At 37.2% G+C, this 21303-nt stretch overlaps 1 protein-coding gene across 1 annotated transcript in view; it reads right to left on the bottom strand.

The window, feature by feature from the left end:
• LOC149246504 (uncharacterized) overlaps positions 1-21303 on the bottom strand; it is a 434707-nt gene that overhangs the window by 181822 nt on the left and 231582 nt on the right. Inside the window, exons 5-6 of the mRNA XM_089455707.1 lie at positions 3468-3527; positions 3189-3258 (exon numbers count right to left, since the gene is read on the bottom strand). Coding sequence (XP_089311833.1) covers positions 3189-3258; positions 3468-3527 — 130 coding nt within the window. The remainder of the gene's footprint in view (positions 1-3188; positions 3259-3467; positions 3528-21303) is intronic.

Below are 21303 nucleotides of genomic sequence, written 5' to 3'. Positions count from 1 at the left end.
TGTCAATGCAATTAAGTTGCATAATAACAATTCCTCTTTGAAATCCTATAAGTGCAAAATTCCACATAGGATTGAATTATGATGGTCAGATCCTTTTACGGTTCAGCAATTTTTCTCAACAATCAGAGATTCATATCATCTCGTATCATCAACTATCATAGCACCAAGAACAGATAATGATGTGAAGAGGTTACAAGCCTGGGAAAAAAGCCATAAAGCCTTTCCTAAATATTTCCTTCGTTGGTCTTAGGTTGAGGAAAATGGAGTCCACCAACCAAGGAGTTCCCCTTGGAGGAAATCCTAGTCCCTTCTCCTCTTGGGGAGACGTTGGTGTGCCCCATATGGCCACATTGTCGCTTCCAGGATTGACAATTGGCTTGCCCGTATGGCTATTCTCAACCTCTGTCATTCAGAATACCGCGATTCCTGAACAATCGAGTCAGCAACTAAACGATTCCAGAGTTACCCCCCAACCCTCTACTTCATCCAATTCTTCCTCTCCTCCTTCCTCTTCGCTTGATGAAGTTGGTAAAGCTGAAGATCAAGTACCTGAGAAGAAGAAGGAAAAGAAGAAGAAAGAGAAGAAGAAGAAGGAGCCAAAGGCGAAAAGGGGCAACCAAGCATCGTCTAACGAAAATCCACACACTGCACCGACCAGGCCTAAATCGCCATGTGTCATTTGCAAAGGAGACCACTTTCATCGAGATTTTCCTTGCATCCCTTGGATCTTAAGGGACCGGTCTCCTCATTTGCAAAATCTGGTGTCTTCAACCTCTGATGATCATGTTGAAAGTACACCATCAACTAGTGAAAGTGAAGCCCCTGGACAAAAATGAAAATGTAATTTTCCTTGTAAATTGTGTGAAGGCGATCATACCATCCACCGTTGTCCCTTCTTAGATGAGGCTAAAAGAGTTTTGGACGATCGTCCGGTTTCACCGTTACGACTTCCTCCTGGATATAAGAAACTCTTGCCAAGTCTGTCACTAGTTGAAAATCTGGCTAACCCGCCCTTGTGGTCGGTCGAAGCATCTATCATTGAAGATAAACCATCTGAATCCATACTAGACGAAAGTCAAAAGGTCGAGGTGGCAGTTGACCCGGTCTTGCCTTCAGAGGTCCCATCTTCAGATCATACAATCACCGAAGAGAACAAGGATGACACCGTCCAAATTCTTTTCGTAAGCACAAACTCCGATGAACATGGGGGAAATTTACCCATTCCTTTACCGCAGGAAGGAAGTTCGTCAGAGTCATACCCGGCCGTCTATTCGGTCCCACCTCCAAGCAACCTAGTTGTTTCCTTTGACTGGAATCTACTAGGCAGACCCCGCTTACCGGCTAGCATACCATTCTGAATCATTGCTCAAATATATAAAATGGTTATGGTCGGTACCATCATAGATGAAGGGGCTTCTGTGAGTATCCTTTCCTCGACTGCTTGGAAAGCGCTTGGTTCGCCATCACTTTTGCCTGAGATGAGAAATCTAACAGGCATTGACAAAGGAACCAGTCGACCGTTAGGGATCCTTCCCAATGTGCGCATAACATTGAGAGGGAAAACCATTCAATTGAACGTAATGGTAGTCCAAGGACCCCTGGATTATAATCTACTCCTTGGACGAGACTATATTTATTGCATGAGAGCCATTGCATCACTCTTTAGAGTAATGTGTTTTCCGCACGAAGGAAGAGTGGTCAAGCTCGTAGACCAGCTTCCATTCCCCAGCTCACACATAGCAAATAGTCATATACCATCCCTGAATGGTCTTTTCACACAAGGAATGTCTCATCAATCCCCAGTCCGTCCACCTGATGAGCGCGAGTGATTCGGGGGACATGACTGAAACCCAGGGGGCATGCACCCTGGTCTGCTTCGGCAAGAAAACTTCAGGTATAGAGTAGGTTTCCACGAGAGATATATGACTAGTCTGACACTCCCGTCCGTGATTGGAAAAGGGGGTTGGACTGGAATAAGATTCCCTCGTCAAAGTTATGTGGGTGGAGGCATCTGCGCCATTCGCCTTTGCCTATTTCGGTAGACATCGCCGAAGAAGTGTTTTGTTTGCGGTGCGAATAGAACAATCTTTGGTAACCTGAAAGAGGTAGGCCTTTTTGGCAAAACAAATGTTTTTTCTGTGAAATTGCGGGGTAACCTTGAAACTCTATGTCTCTATACCTGGGGGCATGTAACCCTTTTGGCATGCAAGCGAAGAGCGACCATTTATTTTTTTAAATTTGTAGGTCTTCTAACCCTTTAAACTCGTATGATTGGTTGTTTCCTAACTTGCATAAAGAAAGGATGTGGGGCAAAGCTTTTGAAATAATGAGACATTCTTATTATACGACTGGATTAATCGAGTAGTTTTAACGCGGACTTCATGCTCGTTAAAAACTAAACATAAGCACTGAGCAAATGTTTCCCCCAGCGTTTAAGCTCATTACAAAATGAACCAATTTCCGGTAAATAGCCGTCGTGAATGTAGTACTTTAGCCTTTGAAGCCTTGGTCGTGTTCTCATCATCACCTCCACTTTGTAATGGCCGATCATTCACCTCCACTTGATTGTTTACCCCTTTTGAGGAACATTTGTGAAGAGTGATTCTATTAGCCATCCTTGTAACACTGCCGTGATTGGGAAATTTCAAACCTTACCTGGAATCAGCTGTGAGAACAAAGAATTTCTTAAGGTAAAGGCAATGTAATGAATATAAATATATATAAATATAAAATATCATTAATTAATAATTAATAAACCATAATTGGTATTAATGAAAGGTCACGTCTCAACTAAAGGAAATGACTCTTAATGAAAGGGCACTCCCACCTAGATATATATACAGGGCCCTCATTTGCAATATGATATCATTTTTTACTCGTGCATTTACATTATATATTTGTCTTAATAGATACCTTTATATTCTAAATATTTTGGATATTTAATGTGTGAGCCAGATTTGGTTATCACAGAGATTAAGATGTGGTGCAAGGGGAAGCCATCTTCTATACATGTTTTCCCTAATGTACTCCTTAATATCTTCAAAATCCCCAATGTTTTTCCTAATGTACTCCTCAATCTTATCAAAATCCCAAATGTTCTCCATGAAATCCCAGATTATGTAGTAGAATCATTATAATGACTAACAATATACAATAGAGTCTACGTTAGTCTGAGAAGAAGGATATACCTCTGTGGACAGCCTTCTGATCTCTTGGTTCAAAATAATGCTTAATAGGGTCAGCTCTTCAAGATCTCTCCTGTTAGCATTTACAAATATTTCTTCAGACACATATAAGGTTTTCAACCCTAAGATCTCGAAACTCTTTTATACCCAACAATCTTGAAAGATTGCCTTGAAAAACTAGAATACAGAAATCCATGACAATTAGCACTATCCCACGGTAAATTATTATTTCCTGGAAACACGTAGTGACCGCTAAGAAGGGAAAACAATAAATGTGTGTACCTGTTTACAAACTTCAACTCCACCTCATCTGCTGACCCAAAAATATATTTACGGAACAACCTAATAAGAATGCATTCATCAGTCTCCTTGGCATATAAAAATCAACTACAAGAGATGAATTTAAAATTAAAACAAAAGATGCTGGTAAGCACGTAATAACAAAAGAAATTGCATGTCTAATCAAAACAAAAGCTAACCTCCAGAATATGTCTCAATAACTAAAATGAGTATAATAGCTGCTTCAAAGAAAAAATCAGAACAAGAAAACTTCTGGCACATGTAATGGAAATGTTTCATCCCAAGGTTAAAACTTCTACCTTTACTATAGGATTTTCAAAATAAGAAATTTTTTGACATTACACATCTAGAAGCCCATGTGTGCTGCTTTTCTCTTCTTCTTTACAAGAAGAAACAAGAATGATTGCTAGGTTAGCATGCATACATCTTAGAGCACTTGCCAATGAGATAAGTGATCCCATGCACTGCTCATCTTAGAAAGCCTATTGGCTAGTTCTTGACTCATCACTATATTGCTCTAAAATTGTAAAACAAAGTTACTTGAATTAGTTCCCTCCCATCAATGCCTTATACTGACCAATTTTTTTTTCTTAAAATGAAGTTATTTTATCAGAAAGATCTCCAAATCAACAAAAATTACCAGCAATGCCAAGCAGATCACCACAAAGTTATGGAAAACCTTGAGAGCTGAGTGTGATCCCAGAAACTCATGCTCAATAAACTCTATCAGTAAGCTGCACACCTCCTTCAATCTGCTGCTTTTTCTGGAATTTGTTATATACCATTTGGTAGCGGTCATGTTGGATCGGAAGAAAAGTTCCTTTCAAACCCCTTCATCCACGACATTCTTAAAAGAAATATTATACACTAGAATCTAAAAGAATGCAGTGCAGTGCTGAGGTGCTGCATTAATACTGTTTCAAATGACCTTTCACATTGTCTTTGTTACCTTCTATTTCTGCACTACAAAATATTCTTCAAGTCCAACATAAAATATGAAAACTAGGGTAAAAAGGAAACACCACCCACCGTCACTTTGGTGGCTATTCCCCTCTCTTTAGGATGGTGCTTTTCCAGCCAAGGGGAGAATCACTATTAAGAATACGAGCCTGTTCTTTAGGTGCTTATCAAAACAGATCAGTAAAACAGAATACTTTTGGAGTCTTAAAATGTTTTGGTGGTGGATTTCAATAAGATGAGTGTCTCTTGTGTGGGTTGTGGAGTTAGGAATACAAAGGAGCATTGTCCTTATTGTTGCTCAGATTGTACAGGCACCACGACAACGGCTGAGGACGGGGATTGTCACTCCGATCCCTGCCCACTCCATTCTAGCTGTCTCCCAACAACAGGCTATGGGGGGTAGTCCCTATGGAATGAGGTGAAAGCAAACAAGCTAGGAACCAACTTGTCTGGGATACACAGATGAGTAGCCTAGTTACTTGGTTAAATTTAGCAAGATTAATGATTAGGTTAGTTTTTAAGTATGAGACTAGTGCCTTGATGGAGTCACAATTCTTGCTTATGATAAATTAAAAGAAAAATGAAGTGACCGAATGGACACCCGTTGCTTGAATGATTAACTAACCCATATGATATGCAAGTCCTAGGAACTATGTGAGGTGCAGTGACCTTGGTTGATTTTAATTATATGCCTAATCTAAGGATGGCCTTCCGTTAACTATTTTGAAGCTAGGCTCCAAGGTAGGTTGTGGGAAGGAGGCCAACAAGAAGCAAACTAGGGTCTGATTAACGATACCTTATGTTGTGCTTCTATCACTTGATGCCTCCGGCACTACAAAGGCTGTGGCTCTGACGACTGCAAGGTCACCGTGTTAACCACCGAAGAGTTGCCAAGCCCCTCAAGCTAGGTGAGAAAGGTTGCCGTAGATCTCTATCAACCTAGCTTATGCTAGGAGGTAAGTTTTAATGCAAGCTAGATCTAAGATGCTTATGCAATGATGATGAGTGAAATTATCTTAAGTTAGGATTATTTAAGATATTTAAGTACTTAGTGTGAGTTTTCATAAAGCAAGAGTACTTAACAATATTGAGATAACAATCTTAACAAGACAAATGCCGAAAGATATAAGTGCAAACTTCACAAGATATTTCTCAAGATGCTAGATGACTTATCAATTAACCACAAAGCTATAAGATGTCAATATTCAACAATGTTAGATGAGCCAAATATCTCAATGGAAACTTTGATGCCCAAAACAAGATTAAGAATGATCTCACCACTTCAATGGCAATTACTAAGAGGAACTTAATCATATCAACAAGATACACTTATGCTCAAGAGACTTATCATCAAAACAATTTATGATTCAAGTGCTTTTAGGTGAGTGAGCTTATTAGATGTGAAGTATAAGTTCTTATAACACATAAACTCACAAGAACATCACAATGTTAGTTATTTTCACCATATAAATGTTAGGAACAAGTAACAACAAAATATAGATCTATGAAGGCACTTATGTACTTTATGTTCCTATGATCTTTTTATAAGCAGCAAGTAGCTATTATGACAACAGTGAGTAAATAACAAATTTCCAGTCTATATGTTTGCCCAATGTTATAAGAAGCAACCCAATTTCCAAGCAAACTTAACCAACTAAAAATTAGATGAATTAGCACCTTTAAAATGTATTTTTCAGAGATACTTCAGATCTGATCTATTAATTAATGCAATAAACCATAGATCACCAAACTAATGAGGCCAAGAACAATGCCAGAATTTCCCTAGAATAGGAATTTACCGGAAATTGAAAACTTCAAGGTTTTTTACCCTTATTAGGTGTATGCTTCAGAAATTTCAGATCTGAAATCTTCAGTTATGCTGTAAATTCCAGCAAACATAAAATTAGATTTAGGCTAAATCTAAGGTGCCCAAGTGTACAAAATTTAGAAAAATCAATATTTAGCAATTTTGACCATTTAACCTGTGATTTTAGGATTTAACTATTATTGATTTGACTGTTGTAGTAAAAAAGAAAGAAAACTAGGGTTTAGAGGTCAAACCCTAGAACTAAGGCCTTGTAGATCCCTTGGTCAAAACTTGCTGAAACTTTGGGGTCATGTTGCCACCTGAAAAATAGAATTTTTGGGCCCCAAAACCTACAAAACCACCAAGTTCTTTACTCCAGAAAAATTAGAGAAGTATCTAGGGTAGGTTAGGGTCAAGGAGGGCTAACACCAAACCCAATAGGGCTAGCGTTGGGCTAAAATGTGTCAAGGAGGGTCAGCACTAGAAGGGAGAAGCCCTAAAAAGGGTTTTCGTGGGCTGACAAGGGCCAAGGCCTAGGGTGAGAAGGAGGCTGAGGGCCTAGAGAGATCCCTAATGCCCACAGCCTAAGGCTTAGAAGCCTAGAAGGGTTGTCGCAAGCCATTAGAGGACTGTGACTAAGGGAAGAGAGGGGAAAAGGAGAAGAGGAGGGGTCGAGGAAGGAAGGAGGGTCAAGGAGGGTTAGCTGAGGAGGGCTGAGAGGAAGGAGGGACAAGGAAAGGAAGGTCGAGGGAGGAGAAGCTTGCGATAGGCATAGGAGGTGAGGTCGTAACCCCTAGGGCTCACGAATAGCCTTAGACAGGCTCGAAACCCTGACGCAGAGGGCCAAGGAGAGACGCGAGGATTTGGAAGGGAAAATTGGGGTTGGAAGCCATGAAAACTGTGAAACCCTTGCTCAATTTTTTTTTTGTGCTTCAACTCTTCAATTTTCTGGAAATTCCTTTGTGGGCAGCCCTGCAAATTTTCCAAGAGATATATCTTACCCTCAATGGCCTAGATCTAGTTCTTCTTCCACTTGATCCCTTGCTCCAACCCACAAAAATGAAAATAAAACACCCAACCCCCAAATATATACAAAATAATTTAAAACCCCAAAACCCAAGTTAGAAGAAATAATATACAAATTTTGTTTACAAAATTATTCACAAGATCTACGAATATACAAGGGTTTTAAAATTTTTGAATTTTTGAGAAAAATATTTTTATAGAGTTTTTCCCTTTGATGAATGGCTAAAAATACTTTAGAACCCCCAATGTATACTATAGCCTTAGCGAATATTTAATCCACCATACACATATTTGGAATCATGAAGCGAACAAAGTTCCTTCTACAAATTAATTACTCCAAAAGACTTGGAATATCAAGATATCCATGACAATACAATTATTATATATTAAATATGTGAATAAGAATAAGAATGAATGAATTACAAATGAGAACGATAGGCTTGCTTATATAACAAGCAAGTGTCTCTTCATGAAGAGTCATGTCTCATTTAGACATGCCTCTTCAACCTAATTACTAGTTAACTAATCATTATTACAATTTATCTTTATTATTTATATATATTTTATTCGTTACATTGCCTCCTTCCTCAAAGAGCTTTGTCCTCAAAGCTTGTCGATGAAAAAAGGCTTGATCTCTTTTTCGGCTTCGAACATCTTTCTCTTTTGGAATAGTCATCCTCGTTGATACAAGTTGATATGATCTTCTTAGTGACAAACAAAATTGTCGCACTGAGAAGGGATCAAACCATCCCAGATTAATCTTCTGTATAGTACTCTGATCACTGGAATTTTGTAACGACTTGTAAGCATAAGACTGGATTGAGTTTACATTACTCTTCTCTGGAACATCAGTTTGTTGTTTCTGGTTTGAATGGTTCAGATATGTAGCATGGTTGATTCATCTATTCTCATGATTCGGATGCCGATATGGGACTTTACTTTCCCTTATCAGGTGTGTGGAAATTTTTTGATTTACTTCAGGGGATGATGTTGTTGAGTTCATTACCACACCTTCATTTGGGGTGTGTTGTCTCACAGATTGTCACGACAACGCTCAAACTGGGGGCTGTCACCCTGATCCCTGATATCTCCGTTTAAGCCTGTCTCCCGTGGCTAAGGGGGTAGACCCTATAGGAAAATGGATGACCAACTGTGAACCAGTTGGGTTGGGAGACACGAAGGAACAAGCACTAAATTGATTTTACTAAGTTAATCGACCAGTGCCTTATAAAATAAATGACTAACCGATTATTTATCAAATGCTGCAAAGATATGAACTCGTTAACAATCGTTTTACCCTCAAACAACAAAGATTAACTTTTACCACATGCGAGATAATCATTAAATGCTTAATGGTTTAAAGATACTCTAGCAATTAAAATTTCGAAAGATAAAGTGCTTTAAACAATCACGTAAGATGCTAGCCAGAGATTACATTCATATAGTTAATCTTCGAATGAACATTTAAGCATGTTAAAAATGATAAACATTAATTCCCACGTCAAAATTTTAGCCTTAGTAGAAAAGATAAAACATAACAAATTCCTGAGCCAAGACTCAAACTGGCAAAAAAATTTCAAAAAAAATATTTTTATATTTTTCAAAGAAAATTAAAGACTAAATGAAACTTTGAACCAAAAATCTAAATAAAACTAAACTAAAAGAAACATTTTTATTTATTTTTATTTATTTAAATCAAACAACTAACTAAATCTAAAATCCAAACTCTAAACTAAAAAAAAAAGAAACTTTTTATGTCTTTTTATATTTTATATTTTTTATGATTTTTTATTTTTATATTTTTTTATGATTTTAAAATTTTAAATTTAAAATGAAACAAAACTTACCATCCAAATAAAATCTAATTTAAAACAAAAAATCGATTTTGATATTTTTTATAAAGATTCAAAATTTAAAAAATAAAAGTAAAACTAAAATCTAAAACTAAACTTAAATCTAAATTTAAAACTAAAATCTATTAAAAACAAAATGGAGCTTTTTATGAAATTTTTTGATTTAAATCTAACTTTAAACAAAAGTCTAATAAAAATGCACTTTTTAACTTTTTTAACTTTTTTTATTTTTTATTGATTTGTTTAAAATCAAAACTTAAAGAAAATAAAATAAAATTTAAATCTAAAACTAAAGTCTAAAAAGTAAAAGGGAACTTTTAAACTTTTTATAAATTTTTTATTTTTAAATTTATTATAAATTATCCTAACCTAACAAAATAATAAAATATCGAAACTAAAAACTTTTATTTGTTTATTTGTTAAAATCTAAATGCTAAAATTTAATAAAATTAAAATCTAACTTAAATAAAATTGAAATCTAAAACAAGCCAAAACAGAATACGCTAAATTAAAATACGTTCTAATCATATTAACCCTAAGCTTCACCCACGCATAAAAAAAAAAAAAAAAAAAATCGAAATCTTGTCTGCGTTTGGTTTTTTGCAGGTTCGAAGAAGGGAGCATCGAGCAGCACGTGGATGGTTATGGAGGCTGCGTAAGGTTTGATTACAGGTTGGACGGTAGCAGCAAGGAGCAACAACGTATGGAGGAGGCTGAACAACGATTTGCAGGTGAAGGCGTGGGCAGCGTGGGGCTGGAAGTGGCAGCGTGAAGGGTGAAGGGGCTGCCTGAGAATGAGGATCTGCTTGCAGGTTAGATGGCGAGGAATGGGAGAGCAGCAAATCGATGGAGGGAGAGATGATGGATGAGGAAGAAGACAACGTAGAGCTGTGTGTATCTGCTGGCAGCTTTGATGAAAAGATGGTTGAGGGGAAAACGAGCAGCTAGGCAGTGTAATAAGCTTGGAGCCAGCCAACAAATGGATTGATGCAGATGGTAATAGATCTGGAGCAAAGCATCAAGGTTTTTTTCCACGGTTCGCCCAGAATTTAAAAAAAAATCAAACCCCAGGCAGCAGCAAACAAACTGCCCTAGGAAACCCCTAAAACTTTCCACCAAAATCAAAGAAATTTAAATTCTCTGTTTCAGATTTTTCTGCAAGAGCTGATAGATAGAAAGCTGAGCTGAAAGATGACAGTGCTGAAACCTGGCAGCAAATCCAGGAAGCTCTCTAAAAAAAAATTCGGAAATTTTCCTGCAGAAATTGAAACCCCAGCAAGCAGATAGCTGACCTTCTTCAAAAAAATTGAAAACCTGTTGAAGATTATCCCTGCAAACTTTTCAAAACTTGTACCTGCAACCTGAAGACAACGAAAGCAAACAACCAGAACCTGAAAATGCAAAAAATAAATGAAACCCTAAGAACCAGCTAAATAATTACAGTATTTACAAACTGAAGTCTCTTAAGCAGCCAGATTTGTCAACAATCACAGTAATATTATCAGAATTTAATTTTAATATGAGGCACTTCAGAAAACCCTGCATGCATTCATGAAAAAAATTTCGAATGATAAGCTCGGGATCAAGAACTGGCTGGGCTCTTTCAGAAACACAACCCGGGAGTTGGCTGGTTCAGCCGAGAACTTCCCCTAACGCCCAGTAAACTCAAAACTAAGATTTCTTGCACAGCGTACAATCAACCATTAACATAGAGGGAAAAAATGATAGTGAAACCCAGATCAAATGGAGATACCTGCCACTATATTTCAGAATCTAAACCATCATTCAAACCCCAAAGACCAGACAAGATACCTGTGCCTAGATCAATCTTCATTAAGCTATCCTCAATGGCTGAAAATAAAATTATGCAGAAAAATAAAACAATCTTACAGCATTTCTAGAAGAGTAACACCAGCAGGATTTTTAACGCCAAAGTCTTTTTTTATTACACAAAAAATGACTACAAGAGAGCTTTCTTTAGCACCAGACTCTCAGATCCAATCTCTGATCTCAAATGACCCCTAGCATCATATTTAAAGGAAAAATTCCCAACAGCTAGTTCAAGTGATCCATGTCAAAATGATCTCGACCGTCGATGAGGATCAAGATATCTCTTAATCTCATCCGGCGAATTTTTAATGCATTAAAAAATTGAAATTCTACATTTATTTACTCAAAAATATTATTATTTTATTATTTTTAGGTTTTTACTTTATTTTATTATTTTATTTTTTATTTATTTATTATTATTATTAATATTTTTTAATTTTTCAATTTTTTAATTTTTAATTTTTTAATTTATTTTTAAATGGATCCTCGAACTTAGCCTTTGGAAAAATCACCTAGGACCTAGGACTTATGAGGGGATTAAAACATTTCCTAACCCTCAAGACACTTTACATCATGACTTTTACAACTTTACATCCCAAGGGGGAAAACCCATTTGACATAAACCCTCATAAATCACCCAGTTCTGCAATACAACTATAATCTAGCAGATTAACACACTAGGATTCCTCTAAGATTCTAATGACAAAATCCATTCTGGCTTTGGGGTTAGGCTGAAGGAAAACTCTGCCGATCATGGATCGGTGAGACAAAAAACCTTCCGGAACGTAGATTATCACTAGAAAATTAGGTCCACCTAGGCAATTTACATACATGACTCAACTCCGCTAAGATTATTTACAATTCACACATGCAGACTGGGTTTACAACATAAATTGATTAAATGGATGATGATTGTCGAATGGCACGGACACGTCAATCAAGCGCTATCCCTTTCGCGAAGAAAAGGGGGTGTACTGCTATGGGAAGTTGACACATAGTGGTCAACAGGGTGTTTATCATCTGAACTGCAACATCCAAGTGCGTCTTTTCTTCAACTTGCTTGTCTTCGTCCTGAGTTGTGACATTCACTGGATCAATATTTGTTATTTTGTCATCAATTTGAATTCCTACATTTGATGCTCCCTTCTTGATAAGTTGTTGTACCTGGTTTTCTAATGACTTCTTATCCTTCTTAAGTTTCTTAATTTGCGTCAGCAATTTTTCACTATGGTTTTTAAGTCGGGAAACTTCTTCATTTTTGTCAACAATGATTTTTTCAATTTCTTTTTGCATATTTTGTAATACTTTTTTACCTTCTTGAGAAATTACTTTTGAAATATCTAAGATATCTTCTGGTGTTACTGAATTTGGTTTTAGTGTAAAATCTTGGAGCGTTATTTTCTTCTTCTTGTAAGAAAATGTTAAAAACTTCTTCTTTGTATTTAAAATAAAGGAACTTGGAGTTTCCATCCAAGGTAAACCCAAAACAATGTCACTATCTTTAAACCATAAGGTTTTCACGGTGAATTGTGAGGTAAAAGTATAATCTCCAATATTTAGGTGTAGATTGCATATGTCGTATTGTTTATCACATATGCCAGAACCATTTGTTTCAATTATACTTGATTCAAGAATCACCAATTGGTTAGCACATTTATGACTAACATAATTATTTTCTTCAGCAAGACTAACAGAGATTATGATATCTCTTCCTGCGAGTGATCCTTTGATTTTAAATAATGTATCAACACTTTTACTAAAGGTTTCAAGAAACCTTTCATTACTAGTCTCCATTTTTGCCTTGATGTTTTTTATGTAAACAATATGTCAACTGGAGCTATTTTTATTATAAAATATCACTTATTTCTTCTATATATATTTTTCAAATATTCTCCTTTAATGTGGATTGTTAAAACTTGAATACCCTTTTTATTACAAAAAATACTCCTTTATATTGTTTCCCTCTATATATGTATGTATTTCTATATATTAAGACCCCTTTTCAAAATAAATTTATTATCTTATAATAATAATAGTTTCACTTCTTTTTTTTAATAATAAATTGGTTCCTTTTTTATATACCTAATTACTCCCTTGATAAATTTTTAATGTCACCCCACTTAATAAATATAAAGGTCGCGTCTTTTCATATGATATGGTCACGATGTTAAAATACCATGGGCTATTACCATGAGTTGTTTTAAAACCTCCATTAAAATGTTCTCCACGTAAAAAGTAAAACGTATTCCTTTTGTTTTTTGTTTTTTGTTTTTTTTTTTACTTTTTAAAATACCATGGGCAATTACCATGGGTTGTTTTTAAAACCACTAGCTTCTCCACATAAAAAGTTTTAAATATACTTGGAAAGATTCCCTCTTATCTTTATTATGCACTTATTTTATTTTATTTTTTTCTTCTTTTTTTTTGAATTTGATTTTTTTTCTATATTTTTTTAATCTCTTTTTTTTTACTTTTTTTTTTAAATAATCTTTATTATTATTTTTGTTATATATATATATAGCCAAAGGCTTGGTAGCGTTACGGAGAAACCTCAAATATTTAGCAAAACGCTTGAACTGCAACAGGGATAAATTTGACGAAGAGTTGATAGCCAAGGACTTGGATCGGAGAACGAGCTTTGTGCACCGGTTAAACAACCTAAAGGACCGAACTCCTCTAATACCAAATGAATCGAACAAAGTTCCTTATACAAATTAATTACTCCAAAAGACTTGGAATATCAAGATATGCATGAGGATACAATTATTATATATTAAATATGTGAATAAGAATAAGAATGAATGAATTACAAATGAGAACGAGAGGCTTGCTTATATATCAGGCAAGTGTCTCTTCATGAAGAGTCATGTCTCATTTAGACATGCCTCTTCAACCTAATTACTAGTTAACTTATCATTATTAAAATTTATCTTTATTATTTATATTTATATTATTTATATATATTTTATTCGTTACAAATCCAAGCAACAATGATTCTTGCGCAAGTTTGTGAACTTGGAGGCCAAGGACTGAAGTACCTACAAGCATTATGTATTTATCTCAAAAATAATTTGTTAGATCACGTGGGTAATCAAACCACTTAAGATTAGCCCAAAACTATCAATAGTATGATTTTATCTATCAATAGTATGATTTTATCTCCATCTAATGAAAAACAGATCTTACCAATATTCAGCACAGCGTAGAGATGTCCATAGTCAGCACATACCACAAATCAATAACCAAGAATGTGAAAATTTCTATACTCTGAAGGAACCCCTAATGCAGCAAACCTGAATTTACTTCATCTACTTGATTTTTAATATACATTAACCAAGTTATTCTTCTGAATACTGAAGCAAATTACTTTAGCAGCCTACACTAATTAAATATTTGATCTCATGAAACAGAAACTAGAGAAAAGAACAAGATACATAGGACACTTACTTTTGGACTTAATAGTCCCCGGAAAAACCCAATGCGGGAAAACCAGTGCAGCAATTCCGAGGGTTTATTATTATGCAGGAGAAATATCTTAATACAAATCTAGGATGCTCATCTAGCAATCCTTTACAAAGAAAATACTAGTGAAAATTCGAGTGAGTTTTACCACTTCACCCGGTAGAATTTCGGCTGATCCGACACAAGACTGCCTAACCCCGGCTATTTCTGCGTTGGCTCTGCGTCAGCCCTGCATCACCTTCCCTACCCTCTGCGTCAGCTCTCCCTACTATTCTGGCAGTTCCCAGCAGTTTTGGTTGTTCCAACAGTTTTGGATTCTGCGTGACAGGTGACTTTTCTGCGTCAGCTCTCCCGACTACTGCGCTGCCTCTGTGTCAGTTCTCCAGGCTGCTCTGGCAGTTCCCAGCAATTCCGACAGTTCTTGCAGTTCTGGATTCTACGTGACAGACAAATTTTCCGCGTCAACTCTCCCGGCTACTACGCTGCCTCTACGTCAACTATCTCCGCCTCTATGTCAATATTCTTCGAAAATTCTTTCTCCCGAATTCTCACTGGCCCTCAGCGGCAAGATCTCCCCAATCGATTTTCCTCCTGAGAACTTCTCACCTCAGAAAATCGATTTCCTCAACCTCTTTGTGTGTGTTTCCAAATGAACCCCGAGCCTCCATTTTATACTTTTCCTATTGAGTCTTCAACGACCGAGATTAAGTCGCTAATCAATGGCTAAGATTAAAACTTGACTTGATCTGCCTTCTAGATCATTCTCATCCATATTTTGATCAATACCCATTAATATTTTAATTTTCCTAAGTTTAGACTTAGGAACCCCATTAAAAATATTAATTATTTTAATAAAATACAATCTGGGTGGAATTTCACCAAATGGTTTTTGGGTTCTTTAGAACTCATGTGCCTTAGCCTCTCCACCAATTTTCAAGGCTAGATCACTTTCGATGCTACCAAAAACTAACACTCCCTCTTAGCGAGGAAAGTGCTCTAGCAACAATGTCCATCTGCATGCTGCTCTGTTTCTGAAGCACCTCCTTTCTGCACTGTTGCTGCCACCAACATTGTGCTGCTACTGCTACTGTAATGCTGCCCATGACACTGCCACTACTGCATCTATACTACATCTCCCTCTCAAACACTGCATCTGCTATGCTGCTAGCACTGCCACTGCTAACACTACATCTGTACTGCAACTCAGTTACTGAGAGAAGCAACTGAAAAACATCCAAAATTAGTTGAACTTAACTGTGTTCAACATAATACAATGAATGTCGGAATCTGACTACTGTTTATTCTGACCCTCTAAATCTTCTGCATTGCTGCTAACTTCTGCACTGTGCCAACTGAACTGCTGCCAACCTTGCTCTGTGTTAATCAGTTTCTGGTCCCAAGCTACTGCATCTGTCCTCCGAACAATCCACTGCATCATCTGACACTAAGTCCATCTCGCTACTGATGAATCTTGGGATCCCGTAGCAAGGAATTGATCCAAGAGGTGGACTCCTCAAGGATCCTGCCCGTCTGTAGCTCTTTCGAACTACAACTCTAAATCTCCCACCTCCCTCCTGGAGATGCGGCTGCCATCTCTGCCAAATGTCGAATGACCTCCTCTCTCCTCTGCACAGCACTAGATCGGCCTACGCACTCCCTACTAGAGCTTGTAGATCTGCCCCTCTCCGTTGTTGTTCAACAAGTGAAGATTCAGACTCCTTGGCTGGAAGTCCTTTGAGGAGAAAATTCCCCTTCTATGTGTCTTTGCTCTTTTCCGACGGATTTCTGCCCCGGCAGAAACTACGCCCTTCAAGCACTATGCTGAGGCTCTACGTCACTCCCTCTGCCCCTACAAAGTCACAAACTGGAAATCGTACCTCTCTATCGTCTCACTCAAAGAAAGATTTCCTCGGGTTTGCTTCCCAGCAAGGACTGCGCAATCACCGGATCGGCTCTTTCTATTTCAAAGTCAATGCTCTGATACCATGTGAAAATCCCTACACTGTGAAGGAAACCCTACAGCAGCAAATCTGAATTTACTTCACCTACTTGACTTTTAATATACATTAACCAAGTTATTCTTCTGAATATTGAAGCAAATTTCTTTTGCAGCCTATACTAATTAAATATTTGATCTCATGAAACAGAAACTAGAGAAAAGAACAAGATACATAGGACACTTATTTTTTGACACAATAGTCCCTGGAGAAACCCAATGCGGGAAAACCAATGCAGCAGTTCTGAGGTTTTATTATTATGCAGGAGAAATATCTGAATACAAATCTAGGATGCTCATCTAGGAATCCTTTACAAAGAAAACACTGGCGGAAAATTTGAGTGAGTTTTACCTCACTTCACCGGGCAGAATTCCGGTTGATCCAACACAAGACTGGCTAACCCCGACTATTTTTTCGCTGGCTCCGCGTCAACCTTGCGTCACCTTCTCTGCCCTCTGCGTCAGCTCTCCTGGTAGTTTTGGCAGTTCCCGGCAATTTCGACTGTTCCGGCAGTTCTGGATTCTGCGTGACAGGAAGTTTTTCTACGTCAGCTCTCCCAACTACTACATTGCCTCTATGTCATCTCTCCTAGCTATTCTGACAGTTCCCAGCAGTTCCTGCAATTCTGAATTCTGCGTGACATGCAACTTTTCTGCGTCAGCTCTCCCGGCTACTGCGCTGCCTCTGCATCAGCTCTCCCGGCTACTGCGCTGCCTCTACGTCAGCTCTCTCCACCTCTCTATCAGTATTCTCCGAAAAGTCCTTCTCCTGAGAACTTCTCACCTTAGAAAATCGATTTCCCCAATCTTTCTGTGTGCGTTTCCAAATGAACCCAAAGCCTTCATTTTATACTTTTCCTATTGAGTCTTCAACATCCAAGATTAAGTCTCTAATCAATGGCTAAGATTAAAACTTGACTTGAGCAGCCTTCTAGATTATTCTCACCCATATTTTGATTAATGCCAATTAATATTTTATTTTTCCTAAGTTTAGACTTAGGAACCCCATTAAAAATATTAATTATTTTAATAAAATACAATCCAGGTGGAATTTCACCAAACGGTTTCTGGGTTCTTTAGAACTATGTGCCTTAGCCTCTCCACAAATTTTCAAGGCTAGATAACTTCTGATGCTACCAAAAGCTAACAAAGAACACATTGAATTGCACCCCAGTGAGACAATAGTTACAAAGATGCTTCAACAACAATTTTCTAGCCAAAGATCAAGATGCTAGAGACTGAAATGGCTCTCTAATTTATAGATTTATCCTCCAAGTGGAAAAATAATGGCTAGTTTTTTTTATCCTTGTCAAAATAATCTTAGCCATTGATAAACATTTCAATATCTTTTAATCTTGGCCCTTGATTTTTTATTTTTGAGGAATTTTCGAATTTATCTTTTAATTCCATTTTTATTAGCTCAAAATTAATTATTTTGAGTTAATTTCCTAAAAAATTTCGACTTTGACTTAACCACAAAAAAGTCCAAAGATCCAAATTTTCTTGAAATATATAATATTCCCTAGGTGGAGAATCCTTTGAAAATAGATTCCTCTAGGACCCACGAATTATTTCACTCTGAGAATTATTTTTCCTAAGACAATTTAATTTTGACCTATTAATTAATTTTTTTGCTTAGGATTTAATTTTATTTTTCTAGAAAAATTAATTAATTTACACATGAGGGGATTTGATTATTTTCCACCCTCTAATACATAAGATTTTACATTTACCACCCTCAAAGGGGGAATACACATTTGGCTTAGACCTTCAAGACACATAACCCATCTGTGACACAATATGATTTAGTAGACCAAGTGATTTGTAATAAAATAATTAAGCTAACTAACTTAAATTATTCCCAAATCACTTTTACATCAGACTCGACTAAAAACACTAGGACTCACCTAAGATTCCGATAATAAATTGCACCCTAGATTTGGGATTTAAGATGGGGGGAAAAACCCCTTCTGATTAACCGTGTCTAGAAACACAGGTAATTAGCGAAGTTAAAAAACCTTCGAAGATGAAATTCGTCATCAAAATTATAGGCTTACTGTTATGAATATAATTCATAACAAATAAATAAATAAAATAAATATAAATATTAAATAATTAAATATTGATTATGTTAAATAGTCATTAAGTTAAATGAAAAAGTGTGTTTAAAATACATGGCAAGTCACGAAATGACCCCTGCTTAGGTATATATATGCGGGTCCTCATTGTAACATTTATCACTTATATATATATATATATATATAAAATAAATTATTATTTCAAATACCTCGTGTATTTTAACATTTAAAGTCTACAAGCTATCAATTTTATGCTTAAGTAGTATTAGAGCCATGGCGCACAATATAATCATGCGGGTCTTTGAACGTTGTTCACCGCACAATGTGCCATTACGTTCACGTCCTAAATGCGTTGAGCAGTTTAGTAAAATTCAAAAAGCATTTCAGTGTTTAGAAAAATCATTTGCAGAAGTTAAAGCATGTCGAAAGGAAACCGTTAAGGAACATGATACAGACACTTCGATGGAGGTTGATATCACTGTTTTACAACCCGCCTGTTTCGACTCCGACTCGGCCGAGTCGAACCGAGTCATTACCCTGAACATTGACCCGACCAGCTACCCGGCTCGGTTGACCGAGTCACATATGACTCGGCCAAGTCATCCAATGACTCGGCCGAGTCATATGTGACTCGGTCAACCCGGCCGGGTCCGTTATGACTCGGCCGAGTCAATGTGTCTACGGCTGGGCAGCGTAAAAGTTGAAAAAAATTCACTTTTTTTTGTAATTTTTGAGAAAGTTAAATGCAGTTGATGGATTCCAAAGGGTAATAGTAATTTGTTTAATGCTTTTGGGGTCCATTTCCCCCTCCCAAACCCTATTTAAGACACCCAAATGCTCTCATTCACTCACAGCAGTCTTATGCATTTGAGTGAGAGTCTTCTTTCAGAGTTAGTGAGCAGTTCTTGAGCTTGTTTTGGAGCAGCAGTGAGGAGTCTTGGAGGAGCATTGTAGCTGGAGTGAGGAGCTTCTTGGGCAGCCATTTGGAGCAGCATTGAGGAGCTGATCTTGGAGCAAGCTTGAGGAGGCAGTTTGTGCCTGGAGGTATTTTTTTCCACCTCTATAAATCTGTTTTTGCTTAGTAAATCTTAGGTGCATATCAAGAAAGCTTAGAGAGTGTTTTTTGTCAAATAAATGAACATTGAATCAATTTTTTTTTTTTTTTTCATTTTCAGATTGTTTTCCTAGTCAAAAAATGGCACCTAGAGCAAAAGATCCTACTTGGACATATGTTGAAATGGTTGATAATCAGATGCATTGCAAGTTTTGCCATAGGAAAATTAAGGAAGGTCCTGGGGGGATTAATAGGCTGAAACAACACTTCGCAGGGATTAGAGGCCAAATTACCGCATGTACCTCTGATGAAATTGATGAGATTAGAAAGAATTTGTTGGCCAGCTTTGAGAAATTTAAAGAAGATAAGGCTAGGCAAAAAGAGATACAGGCTGAAATTGGGAGGAAGAGGGAGATACAAAGAATGATGGCTACCAACCCCCACTATGATTTTGAGGGTTCTTCCTCTATCCCTCAAACTGAGGCATCCAACCCTTTCCGTTATGTTCCTCCCTCTTTTGGTTCTGTTCAAGATAAGGGAAAGGGTAGAATGAAGGGTGATGTGACTATCAAAAGTTATTTCACTCCCTCCTCTCCATCAGATGCACATGGTCCTGAAGTTAGTAAAGGTCAAATTCAGCCCACTTTAGTTGACCATTGGAAGAAAGAATTGAGGGAGACTGCTTGTGACTACATAGCTAGATGGTGGTATGATGCTGATATCCCCTTTAATGCTGCTCGTTCACCATATTATGAGCCTATGTTTGATGCCATACATGCTGCTGGAAAAGGCTTCAAAGGCCCTACTATGCAAAAGCTAAGGGGGTTTCGTTTGCAGAAAGAAATTCAATCCGTTAATGAGTATTTGCAAGAGTTCAGGGACTCATGGGCAAGAACAGGGTGTACCATCATGTCAGATGGATGGACTGATCAAAGAAACCGTACCATCATAAACTTTCTTGTCTTCTGCCCACAGGGAACCATGTTTTTAAAATCAGTTGATGCATCTGATAAGGTAAAAGATGGCCACTTGTTGTTTCAGCTATTGGATGAGGTTATTGAGGATGTGGGGGTGGCTAATGTTGTTCAAATCATCACAGACAATGCCTCTAACTATGTTCTTGCTGGTAAATTGTTAGAGGAAAAACACAAGACCATCTTTTGGACCCCATGCGCTGCACATTGCATAGACCTCATGCTTGAGGATATTGGAAAATTAGATTGGGTCAGAAACACTGTAGATAATGCCAAAAGCATAACAAAATTTATCTACAATCATACACTGGTTTTGAGTCTCATGAGGAAACACACTGGAGGCAAGGATATTATTAGGCCTGCCATCACTAGATTTGCTACACATTTTTTGACATTGCAATCTATGCTTTCCCAACATAGAAACTTGCAAAAGATGTTTTCCAGTGATGAATGGAATCAAAGCAATTGGTCTAACAAACCAGAAGGCAAAGAATTGAAAAGGAAAGTCCATGATGAAACTTTTTGGAGAAAGGCAACAGAGATTGTGAAGCTTGCTGAGCCACTAGTTAAGGTGTTGCAGTTGGTGGATGGGGAAAGGTTGGCTATGGGCTTCATTTATGAGGCTATGGATCAAGCAAAGGAGCAAATAAAGACAGCATACAAGGATAGAGTGGCAAAGTATGGGCCCATTTGGGCAATCATTGATGAAAGATGGAACAATCAACTCCATCGCCCTATACATGCAGCTGGGTATTTTTTGAACCCACGGTATCATTAT

This window comes from Pinus tabuliformis, chromosome 7 (assembly GCF_031772625.1).
Source record: "Pinus tabuliformis cultivar Carrire ecotype Pingquan chromosome 7, CPIR1, whole genome shotgun sequence".
NCBI lineage: Eukaryota > Viridiplantae > Streptophyta > Pinopsida > Pinales > Pinaceae > Pinus > Pinus tabuliformis.
This window is presented reverse-complemented; position numbering and strand designations above follow the sequence as displayed.